The following is a 26,811-nucleotide window of genomic DNA, read 5'->3' as shown; positions in this document are numbered from 1 at the left end:
GTTACTCACAAATAGCTTTGTCACAGTCTGATAGCCCAGTAGATTTAAATATTTCTTTGCAACACTTGAACTGCTCTCAAACAGATTCTAGAAGCTAATTGAAAGCTTAGTCAGTACAGAAAGTCCTGTTGGAGAGGAATAGTGAATAAAGATGCACTGAAGAAGAACGAGGAGGCAGCTGGGCTGGGAGGGAGGCATGGGGAGGAAGATAAAACCAATGGATTTGCCAGTGGATCGGGCTGCATGTGGCTGGGGGGAGCCAGAAGCTGTCGGTGCTGGCACAGCGTGGCACTGGGGCTGTCCCATCCCTCCCCACTCACCCTGACCCCTCACTCACCTCTCCCTCCTCGCTCACTCCCTGTTGCTTTAATCTCCAGGGAAACGTTTCGCTGGGAAAAATCTTTGTCACTTTAATTCCCAACATTTTGGGCTCAACAAACTTCAGCTGGGTACAGTGCAGGGTTTGGCGTCCCAAGGACACCAACCCTTGTTCTGGAAGGTTGTAATAGGAACGGGGGGTCCTGGTGGCTCATCCCAGGACAGGCAGCCCTGTGCTCCTGGGGAAAGATGCTCTTCTGAGGGTTCCTGCTCCTGGGGTGTCTGGGAGAGGAGCTCATGCATCTACAAACCAGCTTTGTGAGTGAAAGGGACCTTGTGATTCCCAAAACAGCAGTCTAGCACGTGGGGGCAAGGCAGGAGCCTACACCCATGGCTTGGCTCTGCCACCATGCGGGATCTTTGATGTTTTTCTTCACAGAAATTGCAATTGGCTGCTGTTTTCATAGGCCTCAGCAGTTGGCAATGCCTTTGCTTGATTTCCCTCCGCTTGTCATTCTGTTTTTTAGAGTTTTAAGCCTTCCCCTGGCAGAAAAATAATGCAATGGCTTGTGGAGGAGGAGTTAGACCAAAGGGGTCTAACTCCGACCTGGAAAATGCACAACCATCAGATTGGGCTTCACAGCTGAAAATCTTTGCCCAGAGCCAGGGAACCAAGTCACCCTTTCTGGGCAGAGCATAGATCACTGCTCTCTTTTAAACAGAGAACTGGAGGCTCAAAAATTGCCTCCATTTTATAGAGGTGCAGCTGAGGCTCTCAGGCAATGCTCAAGAGGGTTTAAAACATCACCTTTTCCTCAGAAAGACCTGAGACCTCTGTTTCTTATCTTTTATGCTGGAATCATGAGCCTTTGCAGGTAAGATTTCATTATTTACCTACTTAGATGGAGGAAGTAATGAAACACTCCCTGGGGAGAGGAAACCTGACTGAGGAATGGTTTAATGAATTTTTTCCAAGAAGCAATTAATAGGTTTTATGCAGATCAGATTTATTTACTGGGGGGGGGGGGGGGGGAATCTTTGTAAATTTAAAGTGCTTGATACTGCTAAAAACTTTTTCTCTTTGGCTCAGTGGCTGCTTGCTGGACACGTTTCAATTCCCATCCTTTGCTGAGCAGCTGCCCTTGCTGGCCACTGCCCAGTCTGCAAAGCCACAGGAGCATTTTGCACAGATCTGTCCCTTAGGGCAAGTGGCCCCAAAGGACCCCTTTTGCTTCCCAGGCAGATTTAGGGAGGAAAGAACCCTTTGACTTTGATGTCAGTCCAATCAGAGCAAATCCTTTACAAACACTGGGATGCTGCAGTGAATCATAGAATCACACAAAGGTTTGGTTTGGAAAGAACTTACAAGCTCATCTTGTTCCAGCCCCCTGCCTTGGACAGGGATGCCTTCCACTGTCCCAGGTTGCTCCAAGCCCTGTCCAACCTGGCCTTGGACACTTCCAGGGATCCAGGGACAGCCACAGCTGCTCTGGGCAACCTCACAGGGAATAATTTCTTCCTAATATCAAGTCTAAATCTCTCCCCTTTTAGTTTAAAACCATTCTCCTTTGTCCTAACACTATCTACCCATACAAAAAATTGCTCTCTTTCCTTTTCGCAAGCCACATTTAGGTACTGTTAGAGTCTCTAAGATCTCCCTGAAGCTTCTCTTCTCCAAACTGAGCACCCCCAACTTCCTTGGCCTAAGAGCTCCTGCTTCCATTTGGTTTGGTACAAAAGGAACAAGAAACTCTTGCCAATCCCTGGAAGTGGCTGGGAGTGGGTGACACCAGGAGGCACTGAGGGGACCTGGGGAGCAGCACGGGTGACATTGCCGCGGTGGGCAGGGCTGGGCTGAAAGCAGGAGAGCCCCGGGGGCAGGGGGATCCCGGAGGGGGCAGAGCACCACCCGCTCCGAGTCCTGACCGGGGGAGGATGGAGGGGAAAGTCCGGATGAAGGAGAAATTGAAAATGAAACGCTGCTCCGGGAAGGGGGATGTAAAACACCCCTGTCTGCTTCCCCCCTTCTGCGGGGCACGGAGGGAGCGAAGTGCGGGCGGACGGAGGATGGAAGGGGGGACGGAGGGACGGATGGATGCCCTGCCGGGGGGCGGCCCCTCTCCCCTCTCCCCTCCCCTCCCGCCGGGCCGGGCCGGGCCGGGCGGCTCCGCTCCCCCCGCGGGGCCGCTCCCGCCCCCGCTCCGCCGCCGCATTTAACGGGGCTCGCTGCCGCCGTGCTGAGCCGTGCCGTGCCGTGCCGTGCAGTGCTGAGCCGTGCCGTGCTGAGCCGTGCCGTGCCGTGCCGTGCCGTGCCGTGCAGTGCAGTGCAGTGCCGAGCCGTGCCGTGCTGAGCCTAGCCGAACCGTGCCGAGCCGAGCCTAGCCCGGCCCAGCCGTGCCGAGCCGTGCCGTGCTGAGCCTAGCCCAGCCCATTCCAGCCCAGCCGAGCCGTGCCAAGCCGTGCCGTGCCGAGCCGGTCCCGTCGCGCTCCCGGCCATGGCGCGCCCGCTGCCGCTGCTGCTGCTGGCGCTCGGGCTCGCCGCCGCCGCCAAGTCCCCGTACCAGCAGGTCCTGCAGCACAGCCGGCTCCGCGGCCGGCAGCACGGGTAAGGGGAGCCAGGGAGGGGGGCAATCTCTGTTAAACCCTTTTTCCCCCCGTGTTTGCCCGGCCCGCGGGGAATGCGCCCGGCGCGGGCTCGCCCCGGGGCTTTGTGCGGGCACCGTGCGGAGCTCTCTCGGTATCCACGGCTTTCTTTCTCTTCTTTTTATAAGACGAAGAGAAGAGGTAACCCTTTCTCTTTCTCGTTTCCTTCTCATTCATCTCCTGGTAACCTTTTCTCTTTCGGTAACTTTCCCCCCTTTCCATCACCAAACTTAGTGTTGCAGATGTCAGTTCGGACCTTCCAATGCTTCTTTATCAGTTTATCCCTGTTAAGGAAAAAGGGGGTAAAAGTCCCTAGATTTTGAGCCATTAAAGATTTTGTGGAAAGAATTCTCGTTTTTATGAATTTGTAAGAAAAAAGCCCCTTCAATGACTCTGTGGAGTCAGCACCAGCTTACTCTTTGACTGGAAACCTCAGTTAGTCTTGGAAGTTTTCTTGACAAAAATAATCACTATAATCACTTTAAAAAGTGATTTATAAATAATTATTTATAAATAATCACTTTAATCTATTCATAAACCTTACAAGATAAGGCCTATGGAAAAATTCATGTAGACCTCTCTTGCTTGATACACAGTCTGTTATAGAGTGAGTACTTTGAGTGTTCATTAATGGGCAGAAAACTAACCCAATGATAATAGTTGTTCCCACTGTTTTTAAAGTTTGTTAAGAATTAGGAATGGTGAAAGGATGAAAGACCTTTCAGCTGGCTTCCATCTCTCGGGATGGTGACAGTGATTGAGTTGAAGCTTCTGTTTAAGTGCGTTGCTGGAAGCAGGGTCATGAAATGCTTTAAATAAAAAAAAACTCCCAAGATTTAAATATTGCAATTTGATACATTCTCTGGCAGGGATCTAGGTCAGGATTTATGACAAGGGATGTGCTGTTTGTATGCCTGACCAGGGACACAACCCAACAGGCAAATTCTGAGCTGATATTTATTTGTAATAGGACAATAATGCCAGAATTGCAGTGATTTACGTAGAAATACAGTGAATCTTGTTCACCATCTCTGTGTGACATGAAATTCAGTAAATAGTTCTGCTGATAGCCCTGAGATTGCAGTTTGCTGAGGCTGAATGAGTTAGGGCAGTCCTGGTGTAAATCAGAGCACTCATCTCTGCATGGAGAAGCTTTTACCCTGCACAATTACCAGAGACACTGGGTAAGATGTGACTCTGGTGCCTTGGAAGACACAATGGAATGGCAGAACTTCCATCTGGGTTGAGATAAACCCAGTGTAGCTGCCCACAGCTCCTTGCTCACTGCTCCCATTGTGATGGAGAGGGTGATTTTTACCAAGCTAACTCTTGAACATACATGGAATTTTGAGCATTGATTAATGACGTGCCAGAGAGATAGAGCAGCACAAAACCAGCCAAAAACATGCTGGATGTGGGGTGTGTTGTGTTGCCTGCGGGAGCCAGCTCCAGAGGGATGTGCAAGCAGGACTGCCACCCTTTGCTGTGAGCATCCCCCACACCATCAATGCCCCCATTGAGCCCAGAGCGAGCTGGGAGGCAGAGCTTGGCTCCGCAGCAAAACTTATACGTCTTAATTAACTTTTTTTTAAAATGAACCAGCTCAAGTCAGCGGGAGGAGCTGAAAAGTGCATAAGGAACATTAACATTCAGAGATGAAAACGTAGGAGTGCTCTTCCCAAAGCCAGCCAGCTCTGTGGGCACAAGGTGATGCTGGGCAGCACCATGGCCACAGCCATTGCAGGTATCTGTGCATCAAGTCCTGCTTTTCTCAGCCTCTTCCCAAGGGCTGCCCCTGTCCCCAGCAGCTCCCAGCTGCTGCTGCCAAGCAAAAGGCTTTGGCTGAAGGGGAACAATAGGCAGTCTTATCCTGGAGTCAGCGTGGCTGGCTGGGAACGGCATGGCAGAGGTGATGAACTCCAACGAGGAGAGGGAAGAGTGTTGACAAATTCATTTTAAGCCAGACTGGGCAAGGAACCAGGACATGCAATGCAGGGAGCCGCTACTACAGCGTGCCTGCAGGAATCATTGATAACACAGCCCCGAGCGGGGGTTTTTCCACACTGAGCAAAAACTGGAAAGTTTTCCCCCATAAGTCAGGGAGGGAGGAGCAGCCCCACAGAGCTGGGAGCAAGGCAGTGAAGAACTGTCCTGGAGGCACAAGGGTTTTCTTGGCAGGCTGCTCCTGGGGATGTGGGGGAAGTGATCAAACAAGTCCTTCAGTAGCCAGGCTTGTCAAGATGAATATTAGAGGGATTGTCCGCTGCCGTCAGCCAGATGCTAAAATCGAGGCAAGGTTTGGAATTTCCATGTAATTGGAACCATATTTCGGCACGGCAGGGCCGGGTGGCCAAGGTGGGCTGAGTCAGAGAGCACAGACGTCTCTCTAAGCGATGATTTGGCTTGGAAGTCGCTGAGTCTGGGCCAGTTTGCACCAGCTGAAAGATTGGTTTTGTGATTTCTAACTTTTTTTCAGTAGGTTCTTGCTCCTTGTTCCCTGCCTTACATACGGAAACTGAATGAAATCCTTTCATGAAGAAACAAACCAGCATTCCTGGATGTGGCAGCAGTGAGGGAACGATGAGCTGAGTGTCCCCAGGTCCCTCTCTTTGCCCTCGGGGCAGGATGAAGGTGCTGGGACACGCAGGGTCGGATGCTGCCTCCGCAGGGCCCTGCAGCAACAAAGGCTCATTGAAGGCACGCCAGGCTCCCGCGGAGGCTGGCACTGCAGCCAGGAGACCCTCAGGTTAATTCATGCTAATGATGGCAGCCTGGCCCCTCTGGGATGCCGCTGAAAAGCAAGCACGGCCGCAGGAGGACTTGGTGGTTGGGCTGCAGACTCTGCCTTTGTTCATTTTGGGGGGCAGCGCCTCGCTCAGACACAGCAGGACACAGGCTGCTGCCTGTTCTCCTCAGCACAGCAACAGGACCTTCACAAGAGCATCTCCAGACCCCATTGGGAGTTTCGCTTGTGCAAATGAAAAATCTGCCTTGGACAGCACAGAGCGCTTCTGACAGGCTGAAGTGATGATTTATGTGTTTTGCTTAATTATTTGTTTTCCCTTCATCTGCTTGGCAGCCAGTACTGTGCATACTTGTAGTGATGCTGCTGCAACTGGGACGTGGTGGTGGTGTTGGGAATCCAGCCTCAGCTGAGCTGAGCATCCTCAGCTTGCTGGAGCATTTGCTACACCCCTGGTCAAGCCCAGAGGCAGCTGATGGCCTTGCATCCCAGATCCATAAATCATATCTTTTGTGCTGACCATGTTCTGCCTACACACGTGGCCGGGGCTGCTGGCCACAAACCACAGAGCTGGTGAGCCAGGCAGAGCAGGGAAATGCTGTGCTGGCCAAACCAGCAGCAAAGGAACTCCCAGCTCCAGCCCGACCACATCTCTGCTCACGGTGATACCACTTCTTAGAAAGCTGCAGGGCTGCAGGCAGCTCTCAGCAGGGTTGCTCACACATGGAACACCAACCAGCAGGTTTTCTGGCTGAGCAGGAGCTCTTGGTACCTTATGGGCTGGTACAGCCCCTCTTGATCTGTGCTATCATATCTGGTGTGTTGAAGCAGGGGAGGGCAGTGCCACTGCTCCTTTTCCCCTCATTCATCTCCTTTTACCCTCATGTCCATAATTTGCTGAGTCTATCATACAGCCAAAGTTCTGGGTTAGATGCAAGTCTGTAGGCTGATAAATATCTGGGGTTTTTTTTATTGCTATTGTTTTTTTAAATGTCCTAGATAATAAAATAATGGCTTCTTTTGCAAGGATTTGTATTATTGCATAATTTCCCGGGTTTTAGCTGAGTTTTGAATTTCAAGTAGCTGTACACCATGGAAATTCTGACCAAAGGATTTTCGCTTGATTTCTTTATATTTTGGTGAGAGGTGGAACATGGAAAAGAGTCAGGAATTTGTACTCAGTGAAGAAAGAGATGCTCTGGCAGAGTCAGGGGAGATCTCTTTCTCTGCTTCCTCCACTTCATGACAGTCATTGTAGGGCTGAATCGAGCAAGTTGACTTGCAGCTCTCAAGGTTTCCCCCCCTGCCATCCCAGCAGGGCTCTTCAGGCTCTGTCAGGGGGGCTCTGGCTCCGTGCTGGGGGTCAGCATTGGCAGGGGGAGGCTGACAGGACCCTGTTCTCTCTGTTCCCTGCAGCCCCAACGTGTGCGCGGTGCAGAAGCTGATCGGCACCAACAGGAAATATTTCACCAACTGCAAGCAGTGGTACCAGAGGAAGATCTGTGGGAAGTCCACGTAAGTCCCTGGGTGCCAAAGACCCCCTTGTGGAGGTGGGAGCTGGGTGGCAGAAGCAGATGATAGATTTGGGATGTCAGAGCCCATGGTGTGTGTGTCACGTTGTGTCCGGTTTAAAAATTGTGTGAGCTTTTTATCCCCTAAGAAATATTTGTTTTTCTAAAACATTTTGATGTTAAGAATGAAAAGTGCCACGTAAACATGAACCCTGATGGTTTATTCTAATTGCATTTCTATATATACTTATATAGCCCTCTGTGCTGTAATGAAGTGTGGGCCAGATGTTTTCTAGTACTGTCTCCATGATAGGCTCAATGCTGCCTAGATTTGAGAAATAAAAAAGGGGGGAAAAACGCAGCCCAGAGCTGATGGATATTGGAGAGAATGTAAAATTCATCTCCGTATGTTTGCTTTGGAAGGGAAAACAAATAAAAAGAAAGAGGTGTCAGCTTTAGCCAGCACTCTCTGACTCCACCAGGAAAGTTAATCACACTTGCAGGCCAATTCCGCGTTCTAACATTGCAAACAATAATATTCAAGTAGCTGTTGCATGAAGAATCTGTGTGAGCAGCCTCGGGACATTCTTTTGGAAGATGCAGTCAGCGGATAATTAAGGCTATGCATGCTTGACTATCTGCCAGGCAGCAGAGCAGGAGCAGAGAATCTTTTCCTTGCTGTAGTCCAGGCTGGGCTTTTGGAGTGCCTTGCTGGCCCAGCATGGACCATCCCAACACCCAGGGCAGTGCAGAGATTCCCTGAGCAGTCCTGGCTGTGGGATCAGAACAGAGAGGAAAAATAATCTCATTTGTTTCCCTTATGGCTCAGTGTAAATGGTGATTAGATCTATAGCAACATGCTGTTCTTCACTGCAGATTTGTGTTGCCATCATTGGTTTGTGACACCTGGGTGTCAGGATGCATGTGTGCTGTTGGTGTGGGGAGGAGGGAAGCAAACCTGGAGTCATGGCTGTGCACAGCTTTTGGCTTTTCATTGTGCTTCACATGAATTTGCCCTAAGGAGGAAAATTCTGTACTTCAGGAGGATGTATTGCTGCCTGTACCATGTACTGTGCATGTACCATTGTTTTCCTTATGCCCAATTTCTTTTCAGAAAAAAAAGGAGAGGCAATATTGTAAAAACAAGCAACCAGATCCCCTCCCCTCAATTCTACAAACAGAATTTTGGGAAGGCTTAGCTTGGGTGATTAGAGTTCAGGCTGTCATCTTGGCTGAATAATGGTGCTTCTTGACATGACGTGGACAAGGTTATGGCACAGCAATATGGTCTCATCATTGCCTTTGCTGATAACAGAGCAGCTCAGTGTGTCTCCAAAGAAAACACAACTCAGCTGTGGATGTGGGAGAGCTTTGCTGCTCTGGTCACTGAAAGGCAAAGCAGTCCAGCCATGGATTTCTTTAGCTCTGAAGCAAGTGAGAAGCTAACCTTACACAAACCAAGAGTGCAGCTGTGTTTGGCACAGACAAACTCATCCACTTATCTCCAGGAGGAGGTGGAATAACTGGCATCTGGCAGCATTTCATGATTTCATTTGAGGAGAACTCTTTCATTTGGGGTGAACTCTTCTACCTCATTTTCTCTGCTTTTACCCAAGTGTCTCACCCAGTGATGCATCACTGAGAGAAAAGCACACAGACCATTAACCTGCCTGTTAACCTATGAGGTAATCTTTCCATTATCCCCAGAATTTGCTCACTATTCTTTGCTTTACATCATCCCCACAATGGGTGTTATTGTCTTCTCTCCTCCCAGTCATTCCTGAGCCTGGGCCCTGCTCTCTCCTTCAGCAGGGCTGGTGCAGAACAAAAGACACGTGCCTTGACTCAGAGTTTCCAGGGGACCCTGGGACAGCTCTGATTACAAATGTTTGCATGTGATGGCTCCCACTGGACGTGGTGTGCCTGGCATATGGAAGCAATCAGGAGTCATTGGGGCTGTAAAGGACAGAATGCATTGTGCTGTAGCAGTCTAATTCCTACAGCAGTGTCAGGAGTTTGATGCTGTGCCATGTTCAGGTGTCAAAGCCCAGGAGATCAAGTGGGCACAGCTGATGGTGCTCAGCATGAACCTCCAAACTGGCCCCTCCTGTTGGGCTGAGCTGGTCCATGACATGTTTTGAGAATACCCTGAAATCCTGGGGAAAAAAATCAGGATTTGGCACATTTATCATAACTGGGTGGATCCAGGCTTTGTGTAGGATCTGTGGTCAGCAGTCTCCTCCTAAAGCTGTGTGGGTGCTCCTCTCACAGGCAGGGGGATCCCTAATCAGCACTGGGGGATGGTGGAGCTGCATGAGCATGGTCAGCATGGCCATTTTCTCCTCCTCCTGAAAGGTTTTTCCCACCTGAGAGCAGCAGTCCTGGGGAGGAGACACTTGAGCCATCTCATCTACTTCACATTTCACCTGGCTGTTTCCCTCTGTAATTGCTCAAAGGGTCACTGGTGCCACAAGCTGTTTGTGTGCTGCAGGTGAAAATCCCTGGCTCTAGGAAGATGGGTCTGGCTGCTTTGGTTTCTTTCCTTTTCCTGCTCTGAGCGCCTTTTCACACAGGTGGTGGGAGGGAGCTCAGTGAGAGAGCAGGAACTGCTGGGCAGCAAAGCTGAGCTCCTGCAGAGCTGGCTGTGAGCAGAGAAATCCCTCCCTCAGCAAGGCAGGCAGAGCAGTTCTGCACTCCTGCAGCACAGCTTCACTCCTGTGCAAGGACCACATCCTGCACTGGGAGGCTCAGAGTCACTGGGGCAGCAAGGAGAGCCAGCCTGGAAACCACAGATGAAGAGTTCTACCTCTTTATCTGCTTCTTCTTTTTATTCTTTAGTTTGTTTTTCTCTGCTGAAGTATTGGCTCACACAGTTACAGGGAAATTAGGTAGAGGATTTATGTAGAGTTTTTATCTTTGCTGATGAAGTGAGATAAGATAGTTGGCAAGAAGTCTGACACTGCTTTGATTTCAAGGAGCGCTGAGACAGAATTGTTTTGGTAATTAGGTAACTTTCCACTGCTGGTTATTCCAAAGTCAAAGACAGCAGCATTCAGATTATATTGTCATCATTTTGCCTTTGTATTTATATTTTTCTCCTTCCCTTGTGCACTGGATTCATTCTTCCAGAACTGGGGTTGCAATGGAACACATCCCCACACACTGTTTTGTCTTGAGAATGAAGACAACCTCAGTTTAGAAAAAAAAATACTGGCACTTATTTTACAAAAACAAAACATACGGGCTTTATTACAGGAAATTATTACAAATGGATCTTTTTTCACTGATATATGCCTAAGCTTATTTTTATTACCTTGAAAAATGCACTTTAAATTTAATTTCAGCTCCTAAGAATGCAACAGCAGTGGAACAATGACTAATAAAAGCCTAAACTGAAGGAGCTTTCTTCTGCAGGCAGACATAAATAGACATTCAAAGCCAGAGGCTAAAAAACTATAGATTTGACTTGAAATCACTCATTGAGGAGGTCAGGAAATTGTGGTTGAGGCGTTGCAGAGTGGGTGACAAATGCTCTCTGTGTGAGGGCAGTGCCAGTGGAGCCCACGGTGCAGGCAGCAGGAACAGGGATGGAGTGGGCAGTTCCAAAGGGTTTTGTGCAGAGCCCACAGTGTGCAGCAGCGCCTGGAGGTGCTCAAGGGAAGTTCTCCTCCCTGGGCAGCAGAATGAGGCTCTGACCCACTGCAGCAGGATGTGCCAAGAGCAGCCTCCCTGCCCCATGGATGTGTGGGGGAAAGCAGCACTGAGCATCCTTCAGCCAGGCTCTGCTGCTCCTCTCTGGGGGCTGGAGCTGGCTGCAGGACCACTGGGGACATGCCCTGGGGTCACCCTGAGCAGCCCCTTCAGTGGTGCCCATGGGTGGGCTTGTGCTTCCACCTGCTCCAGCAGCCATGGGAGGCCAAATGCCTGAAGCCGAAGCTGTTTTATAACCCTCATCTCTGGCTCCAGTGCCAAATACCTGAAGCTGTTTTATAACCCTCATCTCTGGCTCCTTGCAGGTGCCAGCCCTTGGCTGAGCACCTTTGTGTTCACCTGGGCCCTTGCAGAGGTTTGCCAGAGCTCAGGATGGTGATGTGCCAGGCACACACCAGGGGATGCTGAGGGTGCCAGGCACACACCAGGGGATGCTGAGGGTGCCAGGCACACACCAGAAGATGCTGAGGGTGCCAGGCACACACCAGGGGATGCTGAGGGTGCCAGGCACACACCAGAGGATGCTGAGGGCCACCTTCAGTGGGAGAGTGAGACAGGGGACTTGAGGGAGGCCTTTCCCAGGTGGAGCTGGCCCCATTTCTGCCCTGGTGCTTCTTGCATTGAGCTTCCCTTGCTGCTGGAGATGCCCACAAGCCAGTGAAAAGCAGGAGGTGCAGTCATGGAATCACAGAATGGTTTGGCTGGGAAGGGGCTTCAAGCACCGTCCATTTCCACCCCTCCTACCATAGGCAGGGACATTTGACCAGGTATTTGCATCCCATCCAGTACCCTCCCCTCCTGGCACTCTGAGCCACTGTGCCACAGGCTGTGCATCCATGTCCTGCCCCTTTGGAGCAGCTCATTAATCTCCAATTGATCTGTAAGCAAAGCTTTTAAAGCCTTCGTCAGCACTTTGGAATGATTTCTCTTTAATCAGCTCTTCATCTTTGATTACAGGTCTGAACCAAGGGAACTGTCTAGACTGGATTTAGTTTCTAGGGTGAAAAAAAGGAAAATTGGAGGTAGGGGAGGGAAGTGGTGGGGGAAGAAAGTGTGTGTTTCCAATGAACACGAGACAGGGGGGCTGGGAGAGCAGAGCAGCAGGGTGTTAAGATCTCCAGTAGTCAAAGGAAGGGATTGCTTTAGGCAAACTCTTTCCCACATGGAATATATAATGTCTAGACAATCAGTCTGGGTTTGGTTTGTAATTCTCTTAGGAAACCGTGACACAGAATTTATTTGCTTCTGTCACACAAAAGCAGGTATTTGTTTCACTTTCTGGCTCTTAATTACCCTGAAGAATTCCCTATTAAACCTCAGGCATTTCTACTGGTTGTTAAAATGATGACAAATATCTGAAGCTGGAGGATTTTCCTCTCTCTTTGAGAGAGTGTGCTGACCCTCAGCAGCACAGCATCCTACTTGTCTCACATTCAGCTGGGAGCACAGAGGAAATGCTTGTGCTTGGGAGGAACACCTATGCCCTGGCTCTCTCAGCCCATCAATCAGGTGGCCTTGTTACTTTCACACCAAGCACAGAGCAGTAGGTGAAAGAATCCCCTGGGGAAAATGAGCAGGCAACTTCTGGATTGATTTTTTTTTTCCTTTGTTCTTTTTTTTCCTTATCAATCTTATTATCAAGCCACGTTCCCTCAAATGGCCACCTTTGAGAATCAGATGATTGTTTCCCATTGAGCTGCAGATGATGGATGCAGTTTTCAGGCAGCTCTTGCTTATTTAGGGTCTGCAAATGAGCAGCCTGGGGTGGTGCCTCTGACCCCTTTGGTTTTACAGGGGGACAGTGCTGCCAGGCAGAAAGAAATGCTGCTCTGAGGCTGCTCACAGGGACGCAGCTGAGCTGTGGTGCTGCCTAGGGATGCACATCCCACCTCTTCAGGGTGGAATTTCTCCTTGCAGCGCTTTTCCCAAGTCCTCGTGCCAATGCACATATCTGAGAACAGGGTTCTCCTTTCCCTCCAGGTCTGTATTGTGTGTTTTGCCTATAAGTAAGCAAATAATTGGTGGTGGTGGACAGAAAGAGGGTGAAATGAGAGGGAAATGCTTGGCTGGTTTGGTCCAACAGCCACAGTGGAGCAGTGATGAGATGTGACAGCAGCAGTCAGCTGAGGAGATCCCAAATCCCATGGGAAATGTGCCCAGATGAACCAGCACTGGCAGTCCTGTTGGAACTGTGGGATCAGTTTCCATCCACTGCTTGTATAAAGTCTCCTGGAAAGTGTATTTTTGAAAAGAAATGTGCCTTCTTTTGTTCTGTGGAGAAATTGGCAACATGCAGCCCTGAAGGAGATAGAAGTGTGGTTAGTCTTTTGTTGAAGTCTGTATTTCTAATGAAGAGTCTGCTTGGAAACATCCCCAACATAGATGGACCCAGAATTATATAAAATAGAGAAAAAGCTGTGAGACACTGCTGGTTAATCTGTTTTATCCATCTCTTATTGCAGAGTAATCAGTTACGAGTGCTGTCCTGGATATGAAAAAGTTCCTGGAGAAAAAGGCTGCCCAGCTGGTAAAAACATGTTTGACATTTTTTAGACTTCTTAAAATTATACAGCTGCCTAGTAAAGGGAAATGTTAGAAAATTGCTCAAAGTGGATTTGATTTTTGCAATTTCTGCACAATATTGCCACGAACAAGTCCAAAATGGGCTCAGTGGAGCACCAGCCAAGAGTCAGATCAGCTCCAAAGCATGCTAAATGTTCCAGACAACTCAGAACCTTGGATGTAATTGAACTTAATCGAGCATGGGGAGGCCATAGGGACCTACTTATTCCAGCAAGTCATATATCTGTACTGGAAATTCAGTTCAGGGAAATGACAGAGTCAGGACAGCTCTGCCAATCTCTGCTCCTTTTCATTTTCATAGATTCATAGAGTGGTTTGTACTGGAAGGAACTTCAGGGATCATCTGGTTCCAACCTCCTGCCATGGGCAGGGACACCTTCCACTAGACCAGGTTACTCCAAGCCCCATCCAACATGGCCTTGAACATTTTGGCTATCATGGGGTTAGCAAAGTTTTATTTAGGAGAAAATACAGTTGATATTGGGGGGGAATAAACTGGATTTATTGAAGAAAGCCATATTCTGCTTTTGCTTTCAGAACACTTCCTTCCACAAAAGTCTGATGGCTCCAAGTTAGCCACACGGGCAGTGGACACTGAGACCAGCAGTGTCCAACACCAAATCCCAAAAGCCTGAGTACAAACAGGACTGGGTGAAAGCAATCAATATCTTTGCTTGCCTAAATCACCCTTGTATAAACCCAGAATAAATCCATTCAAACTTCCAAGAATACAGTAGATCCTGGATTACACTGCTGTAATTGAGGGTGAAGCTGTCAGGCTGTGATTATTTATTATCTAATTATTGAACAGACACCAATCCCCTAGTATGCTTAATTTCCCAGGGTTCTTACTGGCTATGCTTTAATTCAGCCAGAAGGAGGAATGATGTTTTTGGGAACTTAACCTTCTCTTCTTTCAGCTCTGCCGCTTTCCAACATCTATGAAACCCTGGGAGTGGTTGGCTCTGCCACCACACAGCTCTACTCCGACCGCTCCAACCTGAGGCCAGAGATCGAAGGGCCTGGAAGTTTCACAATTTTTGCTCCCAGTAACGAGGCCTGGGCATCCTTGTCTGCTGTAAGATAATCCCTCTGCTTCCTCTGGTTTTTCCCTAGTGGAGACGCAGCTCTGCAGGGGTCTGGCAGGATAGGCATAGCACTGATAGAGGGAGGACTGTGGATTTCCAGGAGGGTTTTCATTGTACTGCTCCATCAGCTCCAGAGCTTTGCTTCTGAAGGATCCCATCACCAGAGAGATGGGGGTGTACAAAATCCCCTCATTCAGTTTTCCCTGCCTGTTACCATTAGAGATTGAACTGAGACCTGCAGCAAGAACCTTCCCATCCCTTACCAGATTTGTTGTTGACCCTTGCATTGCCATTCTGGTTGTTCTTAATTTGTACAAATAGCCAGGCTGGAGCCTCAGTAATTCCCACATGACTGTGTCCCATGCTCAATTAGATATACATTTCCTTTACATTCATTTTGATTTTCCCTTGTGATATTTCCACTCCTGAGGTGGTCACTGCTGTCCTGCTGCTGCTCCCACCCTAGCTGAGCATCCCTGTGAACAAGAACAACTACTAGGGCAGGGAGAGGGGGGTATTTATGGGTCTCTCCACTGCCAAGACTCTGTCCCAAATGCCCCAGCAGAGCCCCTTGCAGGGATGATGCTATTGGGAAAGGTCTTTTAATGTATTTGTCAGTGGCCCTTTTGTCTTATTGCTCATTTCAATGCAATGAAAGTGCACTCTGGACTGCAATCATCCCTTTGTGTGCCAAGGACTGGGTGTCAGGGCTCTTGGCTGCTTTTGTAAGGCAAAAGATAAAGATTTGAGAAAGTTGAGCTTTTAATTTACACAAATGGCATGAGGCTGAATGAATCACTTAATATTCATGCCCACACCCCCACCTTGGGAGCCCCTTGGGAGCAGCCAGACCTCCTGGTGCTCTCTAGCAGATGCCTAATTGCACTCAGTACTGAAAAATTGATTTTTCTGATTTTCAGGAGACCCTGGACTCCTTGGTGAGCAACGTTAACATTGAGCTGCTCAACGCCCTCCGCTACCACATGGTGGACAAACGGGTGCTCACAGATGATCTGAAACACGGCACCACCCTCAACTCCATGTACCAGAACCTGCCCATCCAGATCCACCACTACCCCAACGGGGTAAGGCACTCACAGGCTCACACTGGCTCGGGCTGAAGGGACCACAGTGGCTCACCTGGCCCGGCCTCCCTGCCCAGAGCATGTGGCACAAGATTGTGTCCACATGGTCGTGGATGTTCCCAGTGAGGGACACCTCAGGACATGTTCCAGTGCATGCTCACCTGCAGAGAAGAAGTTCTTCCTCATATTAAACCTACCCACAGCAGGCTTGCTTTCCAGCTGCCTTGCAGTTCCTACGCTGTCCTGGGTCCTCCAGGACTCTGTAATGCTGAGGTTGACAGCTATTTATTTAAGATACATACTATGAAGGAGTATGAAAATGATATTTTTAAACAGATGTTTTCCTCCATGCTGTTGCAGCCCGTGCTGCTGTGTAACTCTGCTTGCCCAAGTATTGGTTCTGGCTTATTTTCTTAGTCTTGAGGGTAGACAAAACCACTGATGCTTTTCAAAGCTCTTTAAACTTGAAATACTTCAAACATTCTTGACAGAACATTCTCACTTTTGGTGGAAAATTTTACGGAAAATTTAAGGAAAAATAAAGTAGAATATTTTAAGGAAATACAGCTCCTGTTCTTGCCAACTCAATCAAGTGCTCACTGCATTTGAAATAGAAATAGAAAAGCAGCACTTTGCCTTCTGGTTTTAGTGGTTTTATTGCCTGTAACACCCGTGGGTCTCTCCCTGTGCAGATTGTGACAGTGAACTGTGCCAGGCTGCTGAAAGCTGATCACCACGCCACCAATGGGGTGGTTCATGTCATCGACAAGGTCATCGCCACCACCACCAACACCATCCAGCAGATCATTGAGACTGAGGACAGCCTGGAAACCCTTCGGGTCAGTCAACTCCAGCTCTCCTTAAAGATGCTCAGGCATCCCACCCCCAAAAAATTGTCCTGAAGAGCTTTGCCAGTGTCTTGGGCTGTGACCCTGGAGCTGCTGATGAAATCCTTGTACCAATGTACAAGGATTTTGTACAAATCCTTTTAATTTAGGAAGAGATCCTTTGCTATCAGTGCAAATAGGGTTTATGACAATAATTGTCACCCTTCCATGGCTGCTCAGAAAACAGAGACTGAGTCTGTCTCCTGACTCTTGTAGGGGAGTCTCAGCCTTAGGAGATATTAACTGTCCCAATTTGATGTGTCCTGCTTTATTTGTCTTGGTGTTTGCCAAATTAAGGAAAACGCACAGAGGATTTGCAGTTAGCCAGATGTGGGTTCTGATTGGAATTATTCACTGGAAGCACTGTGAGCCTTTCCAGGCATATCTGGGTATCCAAACTAGCTCTCAGTCTTGCCAAAAAAAGGGCTCTTGTACTCAAATTTCTGGAACACCAGAGAACTGTGGGGCTGGGTCAAATTTTTAAAGGGACCAAAGTGCTGAATGAAGCTATTCAGGATTTTTTTGTAAGTCCTCTGAAATTATAAAAGCCTTAATAAGTCTGGCCCTTAGTGTGTGCCTGCACAAAGTTTCTGACCTCTGTACTCTGGCTGAATGTGTTTTTCCCTCTCTCCTTGTTCCTGTGAAGACTGCTGTGGCTGCATCTGACCTCAGCAGCCTGCTGGAGAGCGAAGGGCAGTACACGCTGCTGGCTCCCACCAACGAGGCCTTTGAGAAGATCCCACGAGAAACTCTGAACAGGATCCTGGGAGACCCCGAGGCCCTGAGGGGTGAGTGCTTGTTCACTGGGGCCATTGAGAGCCTCAAGAGTGTTCTTCAGTTCTTCTAAATTTTTTTTCTCAAGGACAAGTCAACAGCTCCTTGATTCACTCTGACAACAGCTGCAATAAACAGATATGACAGAGTCCATCTTTTTTAACTGGACAGCCCAGCTCCCTTTGGTTGTAGATGTGTGTAGACATAGCAGGAGTGGCATCCAGATATGGATGAGGGAGCTGAAACAGTCCCTTTTCTGAGTTTTCTTTTAGCTCTTTTTGCAGTGGTGATTTCTATTGATCCAGCAAGATGCAAGAAAAGTAAAATCTAATCGATGTAACTTCCCCTGACAAGTGAGTCAAATACCCACATGAAGCCTTTTGAAACTGGCAAAAGTGTATAAAAAGTGACTCTTTTTAGGCATTTTATTTCACAGGCTGTGGAATTGAAATCAGCTCAATTTAAAATGACTGCATTTTATGGAGTACACCCCGGCTGTGGAACAGCATCCCTGAAAGCGGCAGCACTTTCATAGCTGGCTTTTGCAGCTCTCTCATGCGCTCTCCTCTCTCACAGACCTGCTGAACCATCACATCCTGAAGTCAGCCATGTGTGCTGAGGCCATCATTGCTGGCCTGACCATGGAGACCCTGGAAGGAGCCACCCTGGACGTGGGCTGCAGTGGGGAGGAGCTGACCCTCAACGGGAAGCCCATCATTGCCAACAAGGATGTCCTGGCAACCAACGGCGTGGTGCATTTTGTAAATGAGCTGCTGATCCCAGACTCAGGTACTGCTGCCTCTCTGCAGCGTTCTTTCTGCTGCCTTTCTTTTGTCTATTTTGCCAAGGAAATCCTGGATTTAGAGGGCACAGCGGTGAGTGGATAACCTTTAATGCAAGGTTACTATGTGTTGCTTTTCTTTTCAGCTAAGACTGTGTTTGAGTTGGCACAAGAATCTGAAGTTTCCAAGTCTACAGACCTTTTCAGACAAGCTGGGCTCAGTTCTCATCTAACTGGCAGTGAGCGAGTGACCCTCCTTGCCCCAGTGAATAATGTGTTCAAAGGTAAAGCAGGGATTAAATCCCTTTCTTCCATCACTTTGGGCCACAGATCTTCTTCAAACAGTTTTCAGCCAGATTTCAGTGCACAAGTATGCAAATCCTCTCTCCAATGCCCCGAGGCAGTGGCACCCAGGTTTACAATTTAAAACTGATGTGGATAATGCTCTGTATTTGAATGGTTTTTAGTGGCTCTATATCCATTTCAAGTGAATCACTGGTTCTTTCCACACTTTTTGCTGCAGATGGACTCCCTGTTATTGACAGCAACATGAGAAACTTGCTTCTGAACCACATTGTTAAAGACCAGCTCTCCTCTAAATATCTGTATCATGGACAGAAGCTGCAGACTCTGGGGGACAAGGAGCTGAGGGTTTTTGTGTACCGCAATGTGAGTCCCTGCTGTGTGCTGTGCTCCTCGGGGCTGGGGGATGCTCAGGGTCTGATGCTACAGCAATTGCGTAAAAAGAGAAAATGGGCATTGTGGAAAGCACCAACATCTCTCTTTGGAAGCACTCTGATGAAGTCTTCTTCTCTGTGATTGTGTTTGCAGAACCTTTGCATTGAAAACGCCTGCATTGCTGCCCATGACAAGAGGGGGAGGTTTGGGACCCTCTTTAGTGTGGACAAAATGTTGACTCCTCCAACTGGCTCAGTGATGGATGTTCTCAAGGCAGACCATCGCTTCAGGTGACCTTTCTGCTCTTCCCAAGAGCCACTTAAAATCAGAACAGCTGCCAAAGCAGTTTCTATTTATTATGGGTCGTAGTCATGACAATGTATATGTTTTTCTAGCATAGAAAGATCATCCAAAACCATGGTCTCTCTAAATTATAGAGACGGAAACTTCAAATAACCCTCAGTCAGCTGTGAGCCAAGAGTCAGTGGTTCCCTTAATACCACAAGAATCTGGCTCTGAGGCTATGTCTGCCCATCAGATCCACTGTAGCCAGACCTCTCTGACTCCCCAGAGCATCTGGTCCCCATGGAGTCAGCACTCCCAGGTTGATTTGCCCTTCTCAGATGTTCTGGTTGAACCCCTCAAGCTCGTTTCCTCCCTAATCACCATTGTGGCTATTTGATTTACTGCACCCCTGCAGGGTTTCACATTGTGACTCCCCAGCTCTCCCTTGAGCTCAGCACACAGCTGAGCTGTGAAGTGTTGTGCAGTGCAGCATTTGATGCCTGTTTGCTTTGCAGTACCTTGGTGGCTGCAATCCAGTCTGCGGGGCTGACAGAGAACCTCAACAGGCCGGGAACCTTCACGGTGTTCGCTCCCACAAACGAAGCTTTCCAAGCCATGCCCCAGGGGGAGCTCAACAAACTGCTGGGTGAGCATCTCCACAACACTTGGGCGATGAGCCGCTGTGTGGGACTGCTGTGACACCGGGAGGAATGGCCAAGTTTCTCTGTTAAATCTCATTCTTTGTCTGTTGGAAGGATGAGATTCCTACCCAGTGGAGTTGTATGAGCAGAAGCTGAGGGTGCAGAGAGTGGCACTGAATTCCCCAAGTGGGGTTTATACTGCCTGTGTTCTTGGAAACCATGTTTGTAGTGTGTGTCACAAGCTCACTGTGACTTAATTTGGCTGTACTGGTGGTGTAAGTGAGATAACTCCCAGATATTTCTAAAAGAACCTCTGCCTTTTTCAAGGAGGAAAGAATGAGACTGTGACTCTTGACAATGCAGGATCAGGGTGTCTGCAGTAAGTTTTGCAAAGAGAAGACATAATCCACATACAGCCTCAAGTTACACTGTATGAAATTTAAGTAATAAAAGGCTGAGGCTGTTTCTCCTTCTCCATGTACATGGACAAAGCAGGAGTTCCTGTCTAATCCTGGGAAGCCAACAATGAACCATTCTAGCTCAGAGAAAGATCAGTATCCTGAAAAGCAATGGCATGCAGGCTGGGTGTGGAAAAAAGCACGGGAATGTTTAATTACTCCCTTCTGGATAAGCAGCATGGTCTTTTATTTTGTTCATGTTGAAAACTGGTTGTGGCTGGAAACAATGTCAGGTATTTGAATGTAATGTCTTGTCATTAAATCCCAGCCAAACATTGACATCATAATTTGGGAAGCATCTACCCATGGTAGCTGGTTATCCTTTTAAGTGCAGGGATGAGGAACCAGTAATATCACTCTAGTCTTATGCTTAACATATAAATATTTCAGAAGTGTTTTGCAGCCATTGTAAATGGCTGCAGGAATGAAGATTCCCAGATGCAGACACTTGAGATGTTCTTTTCTCACACAAATGTTTAGCTTATGCCTCTGATGAGGAGGTGGATGGTGCTGGTGAGGGTGTGCAGAGTGAGCTGTAGCCAATCTAAGGAAAACCATAAAGGAAAAAAACTTGCATACAATCTTTGAAAGAATTGAAAGAAAAAATCCCCCTTGCTGAGGGAGCTGTGGCTGGAGGCCACCTTTGCACTAGCTGCCTGTAGCTGACAGTGACTAGCTGACAATGACTCTGTCTGTCTGTCTGTCTGTCTGTCTGTCTATGGGGCTTGCCAGTGACCCTGTGTCCTCTGAATGAGAAGATGGAGAAGTGCCACTGGCCCAAGCTGAGCATGTCACCACCTCTTCTGGAAAATAGATGGTGCTGGGAAAGCACCTCATCTTCCCAAAATCTGTTTCAAAGCACAGCTGTCTGAGACTCAGTGGGGTGGTATCAGTCCATGAGACATTAGTGTCACTTCTCCTGCACTTTTCCCCTTCCTACCCAGCTGTGAGGATTGTTGCCAAGTGACACTTGGCTTTGGTGACATTTGAAAATACCAGAATGCCCTATCTGCTTCCTTATTTCACATGGGTCTTTACCCACCCCATCCCAGACTTCCTTGGGAAGTGAAAGCAGCAAGAGAAGCAGGTTCATTCTGAGAAGCAGGTTCTCACTTGGCACAGTGAGAGAATGAGGGATGAAAACCCAAGAGAGAGAGAATTCATGTGTAGGGCAGGCTTGGTAGGTACCAAGGACATTGGGAGAGTGTCCTTCTGGATTTGGGAACCTGACCTGCTCCAGTAGGAATGGCCTCAGTGCCCTAATCAGGTCCTTCTGCCTGCTTTTTGGTTTTGGTGTTAATTGTTTGAAGAAACAACTTTACATTGTTTCTTCACACTTCCAGGAAATTATGGTGTTTTCCAAGTAATTCCATTCCAGCGCATGAAACACGGGAAGCAAGTGCTGGTGCTGATTTGCAGCTGTAAAGATGTTCTTCCCCCAGGTAATGCCAAGGAGCTTGCCAACATCCTCAAGTTCCACGTGGCTGACGAGATCCTGGTGAGCGGCGCGGTCACTGCCCTGGTGAGGCTGAAATCCATGCAGGGAGACAAGCTGGAAGTCAGCATGGTGAGTCACCCCAGATGGCATTCTGTGCTCAGCAGGGCTGTCCAGGGTTTGGTTATCCATGTCATGGACCACAGCTCATGTCTGTGCTCACTTGGATTCTGTGGGAGCATCTCCACGGTCCCACCAGTGTTTTCTGGGCTGTAGTAGAAGGACTGTTGCCATTGTTCAGTTCAACCAGCTGGAAGAATGAAATGTGGTTTGCTTCAGCTTTCTCCCCAGAAGACCAGTTGTAAATGATTTCCAGGAGCTGCTATAAATTTAATCCTGAGTCATGGGGGGAAAAAGCATAAATAAATGAGATGAATAGCTTGTTCAGTTAACATATCTTTTTGTGTAATGAAAATGATCTCTGCATGGGCTCCCTTAGCACAGCAGAGTTTATTTAGATATATAATTTCATTTCAAAAACTCTATACTACATTAGGGAATGTAGGATCCTCTGTTGAGGAAAAAAATCATTTCAGAAAATAAGCAATAAGCCCACTCTATTCATAAGAAAACACAATGGGAAGAAAAAAATGGAAGGGACTGTGTTTCCAGGTGCATTGAACTGGCCAAGGTGCACCCTGGGCTTTTCCCATGTCCAGTCCTGCTCTGCCCTCTCCTGATCCCATCCCCACAGCCATCCCCTGGCAGGGTGCTGGTGGATGTGCTCTGCTGCCATGGGACAGCATTCCCAGCCAGCTGCACTGAGGAAGTCCAAAGCCTGCCAGCCATTCCAGGACAGGCTATAATTTGTCTTTATATTCTCCTTAATTGGCAAGAGGAATGAAAATGCCTTCAACCATCCAGTAAATGAATGAATGCAAAGTGAATTGGTTTTTTTTTTTTAATACCATTGGAAATGACAGCAGATTCTCATCTTCTACATTTTTATTTCTTTCTTTTACTGAACAGAAGAACAACGTAATACATATCAACAAGGAGCCTGTTGCTGAAAGTGATATCATGGCCACAAATGGTGTCATTTATGCTGTGAATTCTGTCTTACAGCCACAGGGTAGGTCCATGGTGAGAAATGTCCAGAGAAACCTTGTTACAGCAAAACTGCTTTGGGAGGGAGTGGGGACACGGGGCAATTGCTTCAGTTTGGTGAGGAGAGATTAGTCTGTACTGGGATTTTCAGCAGAAAACAGTGGAAGGAAGAAGCCTGCATGCTCGGGCAAGTATTTCAATGCTCTCAATGTCTCACCCTTAGCTTCAAGGCCACAAGAAAGAGGTGATGAGCCTGCAGATCCTGCACTAGAAATCTTCAAACAGGCATCTGCATTATCCAAGGTAAAAGGGAAAAACTGCTCACTGTGAAACTGCTGAAATCACATTTTGGTAATAATTATTGGAAAATCATGTCACATTCATATGCTGACTTGCAAGGAAAGTGAGTGTATGTGCTCCATGGAATGATCCCTCCTCTCTTCTTGCATGATTTAGTAAGAAATTATAAGAAATAATAATTAATTAGTATTTATATAATTATTAATTATAAGAAATAATAATACTATATTAATTTTAATATATTTTAAATATATATCATATATTATATACTATATAATATAGTATACATTATATTACATATAATATATAATATATAATATATAATATATAATATATAATATATAATATATAATATATAATATATAATATATTATATATTATATATTACATATTACATATTATATATGTATGTTATATGATATATAATATATAATTATATATTATATAATACATATAATATTTTGTATCATTTTAATTATATTATACATCAATAATTATAAAAATAATAATAATTTTGCAACACAAAGCTTCAGTTTGCAGCACATTGAGAATGTAACTTTGGCATGACACTATTATATATCAGTTTCCAATAATGAAGAGCCATCCATCCATAGGTGTTGGGGACCAAGGATAACTGTATTGACACACAAACTGTTCCTGTGACTGTTGGAGATGTGTTGAATTTATGCAAACCCTGTGCTTTCTTTCCATGCAGGTTTCTCAGAGGAATCCTCGACTAGGTAAACCAACTTCTCCAGCTCGTCTCTAATTTCCATTGCGTCCCCCATCCCTTAAAGAGAGGTTTCTCCTGTTGTCTTGCCATGGGCAAGATGTGGCATGGCTGGGGGGAGAGGGGCAGGGGGATGCTCTGTGCCACCCACCCAGCCTGCTTTTCTCCCGGCAGCCCCTGTGTACTCCCGGATACTGGCCAGGATGAAGGAGAACTCGGGGGGATTCTGAGCCCGTCGCGAGCAGCCGCCAGTCAGTGCCTCCATCCCACCCACTCCAGCTGACAGCTGAGGAGAAGGACACAGAACCGTTTTTAAAAACCAAATGCCACCCTTAAATTTATTTTTGTTTGCAAAGAAACAGATAGGAAAAACGAAAAGCCATATATATGTATATATTTTAAGACCATTTTTATTTGGTTTTGACTTTGAAGTTCCCAGAACAAGGAAATGTTTTAAGGGTTTTTGTTTGTTTTGTTTCATTTTTGTTTCTTTTTTAAATAAAATTATTCACCAACTTTCAATTTTTTGGGCTTGATAGGTACATCCAAGGACCTTTTATTTTTTTAAACAAGCATGTCCTTCCTTCTTCCCTTGGATTTTAAAAGTCTTCCATGAAATTCTGATCTGCGGGCTTTTAACAAAATTCTCTCTATTGACATTGAGACAATTGCATAGTTATAAGCTATGGTTTGAAGTATTCTCTTTTTTTTTTTTTTTTTAACTTGGGTCTTTTTTGTGCCTATGGTTATAACTGTGCTGCATTTTGTTCATGAGATTTGAAATGAGAGTTCTCCCTGGCTGAAGCCTTCCAGTAAATGATTCATTTTTAATAATGGTTGTTTTTTAATAAAAATTAAAAATAAAATCAAAAATATAAATATAAAAAGTGATGACAGTGCTTGGTTGGGTTTTTGCTTGGTTTGAATTGCCTGATGGCAGCAGGTGATCAAACCTGAGCACTGGGAAGGAGGGGAATCACATTTGGCTGGATCAACATTGATAGGCCTAATAGTTACTTGAGTGGAAGGGCAGAGCATTTCTCCTCTCTGATCCTGGCCTGGCATCATTTTGTGCTGGTGCTTTCATGGGCAGTCACTGTCACTGTCCAAGGAGCACAGGGACAGTTATAGTTATAGTTATAGTTATAGTTATAGTTATAGTTATAGTTATAGTTATAGTTATAGTTATAGTTATAGTTATAGTTATAGTTATAGTTAGTTATAGTTATAGTTATAGTTATCCCTAGCCATGCACATCCTCCCAGCCACCTTTGCTGGCCGCTGGAGCTCAGTGCCACATTCACTCCCCATCTGGCTTCAGATTCACTCCCTGGTCGTTATCACCTTGGTGAAATCCACATGAAACCCAAAAAAGAGAAAAGAGAAAGAGGGTGTCAAGTGCAGAACACAAACCACTCAAGATTGTTTTGCTTGCTCTGGCAGAGAAATACCCTGATAGTTCTCCTTCTATTAAAAGCCCAAACTGAGATCCCACCTGCCCAGAGTCATCTGCGTAACTCAAATGTGTGAAAAACACTCAGCTCCTCTTTTAGCTCTTCTTTTATTTCTCTTCCTCACTACCCCTTGCCCCACCCTCCCTCATTTTTCTTTGTTATTTTTCTGGCATGATGCAGCCCTGGTATTTCAGGCTGAGGAGGAACACTTCCAGCCACCTAATCCCAGCAGCCCAAGGCAGAACAGTTGTATCTGTTGTAAATCCAATGTATCAGGGCATTGGATTTTGGGGGAGGCTCAGCTTCTTCCTGTTAAACTAATGACTGTTCCTTCCAAAGCCTGAGAAAGAGGGAAAGCCATGTCAAACCGGCTCTGGTTTATTTTCTCTTCCTTGATGCTTCATAATTGAGAGATATAAAGTCCTCACAACTTGGAAGGGTGGGAAGTTGGTCTGCTCCTCATCTAGGTGAGTGCCCCTTGTTTATAGTTTCTTGGCATCTGACTTGGTGACTAATTGTCTCATTACAAAATGAAGATAGACAAGTAGGGAAAACTGCTTAGATGAGCATAATAACCACGAGCAGCCCCATATGCTGAGACAACTGAGAAAACTGAGTTTGCATCTCCTGGAAATACAGCCCTGGCTTTTCACTCCATGGCTCCTGGGCAGGTGTTAGGATGTGTGGTGATGGGGTGACGATCTCCTTTGTGCTTTTTGTGTGTGGCCTGGCTTTGCTAGGCTTGCTTTTGGAGGTTTATGAGTCCCAGCAGTTTCCAGCAGATGGAGGTGCATTGTCCTTTCAATCCAATTCCCTTTTTGCTCTCTTCTTATTCTCCCTGGTCCCTTGGCAGTGCTCCCTGCCTCACTCCTGCTGCCTGTTCCATGCTCTGAGCTGCCGTGGGTGCCAGCAGCAGCCCCCAGGTGCTCCCTGTTGTGGTGGCTCTGTCATTTCCCTGGATCCTACAACCTGGGGAGCCATCTCAGGGTGCCTTCCCACAGGCTGCTGGGCAGCTGCCCAAGACTTTGGTGTCTCCAATTTACAGCTGACTCTTGAGAATTCCTAATGCTCACCTGGCTCCAAATTGATTTCTCACCCCTCTGTGTTCAGGGAGGGATACACAGATGGATTTGATCAGTGGCTGAGCTGTCTCAGTTGATCAGTAGGGACTGTATCCCTTGCTTTGATTCAGTGACACTTTGGGGATGTTTTTCCCATGGATTTGTCACTGTGCCTTACCCAGTGATGTGAGGGTGAGTGCTGCCAATTACTCCACCAAGGGGATTGAGATGTTAACGCCTCAGCCTTCAAGGGGTGCCCAGAGATGAAGCAAGAAGACAGCAGCTGAAATATGGGGAAATGAAGAGTGCTGAAATGATGGGAATAAAAACTTATCTGTCATTTTCTAGAGAAATATTTTTAATATTTTTTAAGTATGATGAAAGGTGGAAGTGAAAGGAAGAAGGAAGTTGCTGGTGCTGAGGCAGAACAAAACCTCCCTGGGGAAGTGCTGGCCAAGGGGCAGAGAGCTCCCATGGGCAAAGCTGGGTGTGGGAACCTGAGGGATGTCCCAGCCAAGGGCTGTGGTGTGATGGAGGA

At 47.1% G+C, this 26,811-nt stretch overlaps 1 protein-coding gene across 1 annotated transcript; it reads left to right on the top strand.

Moving 5' to 3' along the window:
• The first annotated feature begins 2,813 nt into the window (after positions 1–2,813).
• On the top strand, positions 2,814–24,649 carry TGFBI (transforming growth factor beta induced). The gene is made up of 17 exons (XM_058034851.1): positions 2,814–2,923; positions 7,121–7,219; positions 13,389–13,453; positions 14,430–14,587; positions 15,518–15,682; positions 16,375–16,521; positions 17,216–17,357; positions 17,920–18,132; positions 18,271–18,408; positions 18,648–18,793; positions 18,956–19,092; positions 19,603–19,733; positions 21,629–21,753; positions 22,651–22,753; positions 22,952–23,031; positions 23,744–23,768; positions 23,933–24,649. The coding sequence occupies exons 1-17, from the start codon at positions 2,814–2,816 to the stop codon at positions 23,986–23,988; spliced, it is 2,040 nt and encodes a 679-aa protein (XP_057890834.1). The 3' UTR covers positions 23,989–24,649.
• Positions 24,650–26,811: the final 2,162 nt, after the last annotated feature.

The sequence above is a fragment of the Melospiza georgiana genome, chromosome 15 (assembly GCF_028018845.1).
Source record: "Melospiza georgiana isolate bMelGeo1 chromosome 15, bMelGeo1.pri, whole genome shotgun sequence".
Lineage (NCBI taxonomy): Eukaryota > Metazoa > Chordata > Aves > Passeriformes > Passerellidae > Melospiza > Melospiza georgiana.
The sequence above is the reverse complement of the archived record's forward strand: the minus strand, read 5'-3'. Positions and strand labels throughout refer to the sequence as shown.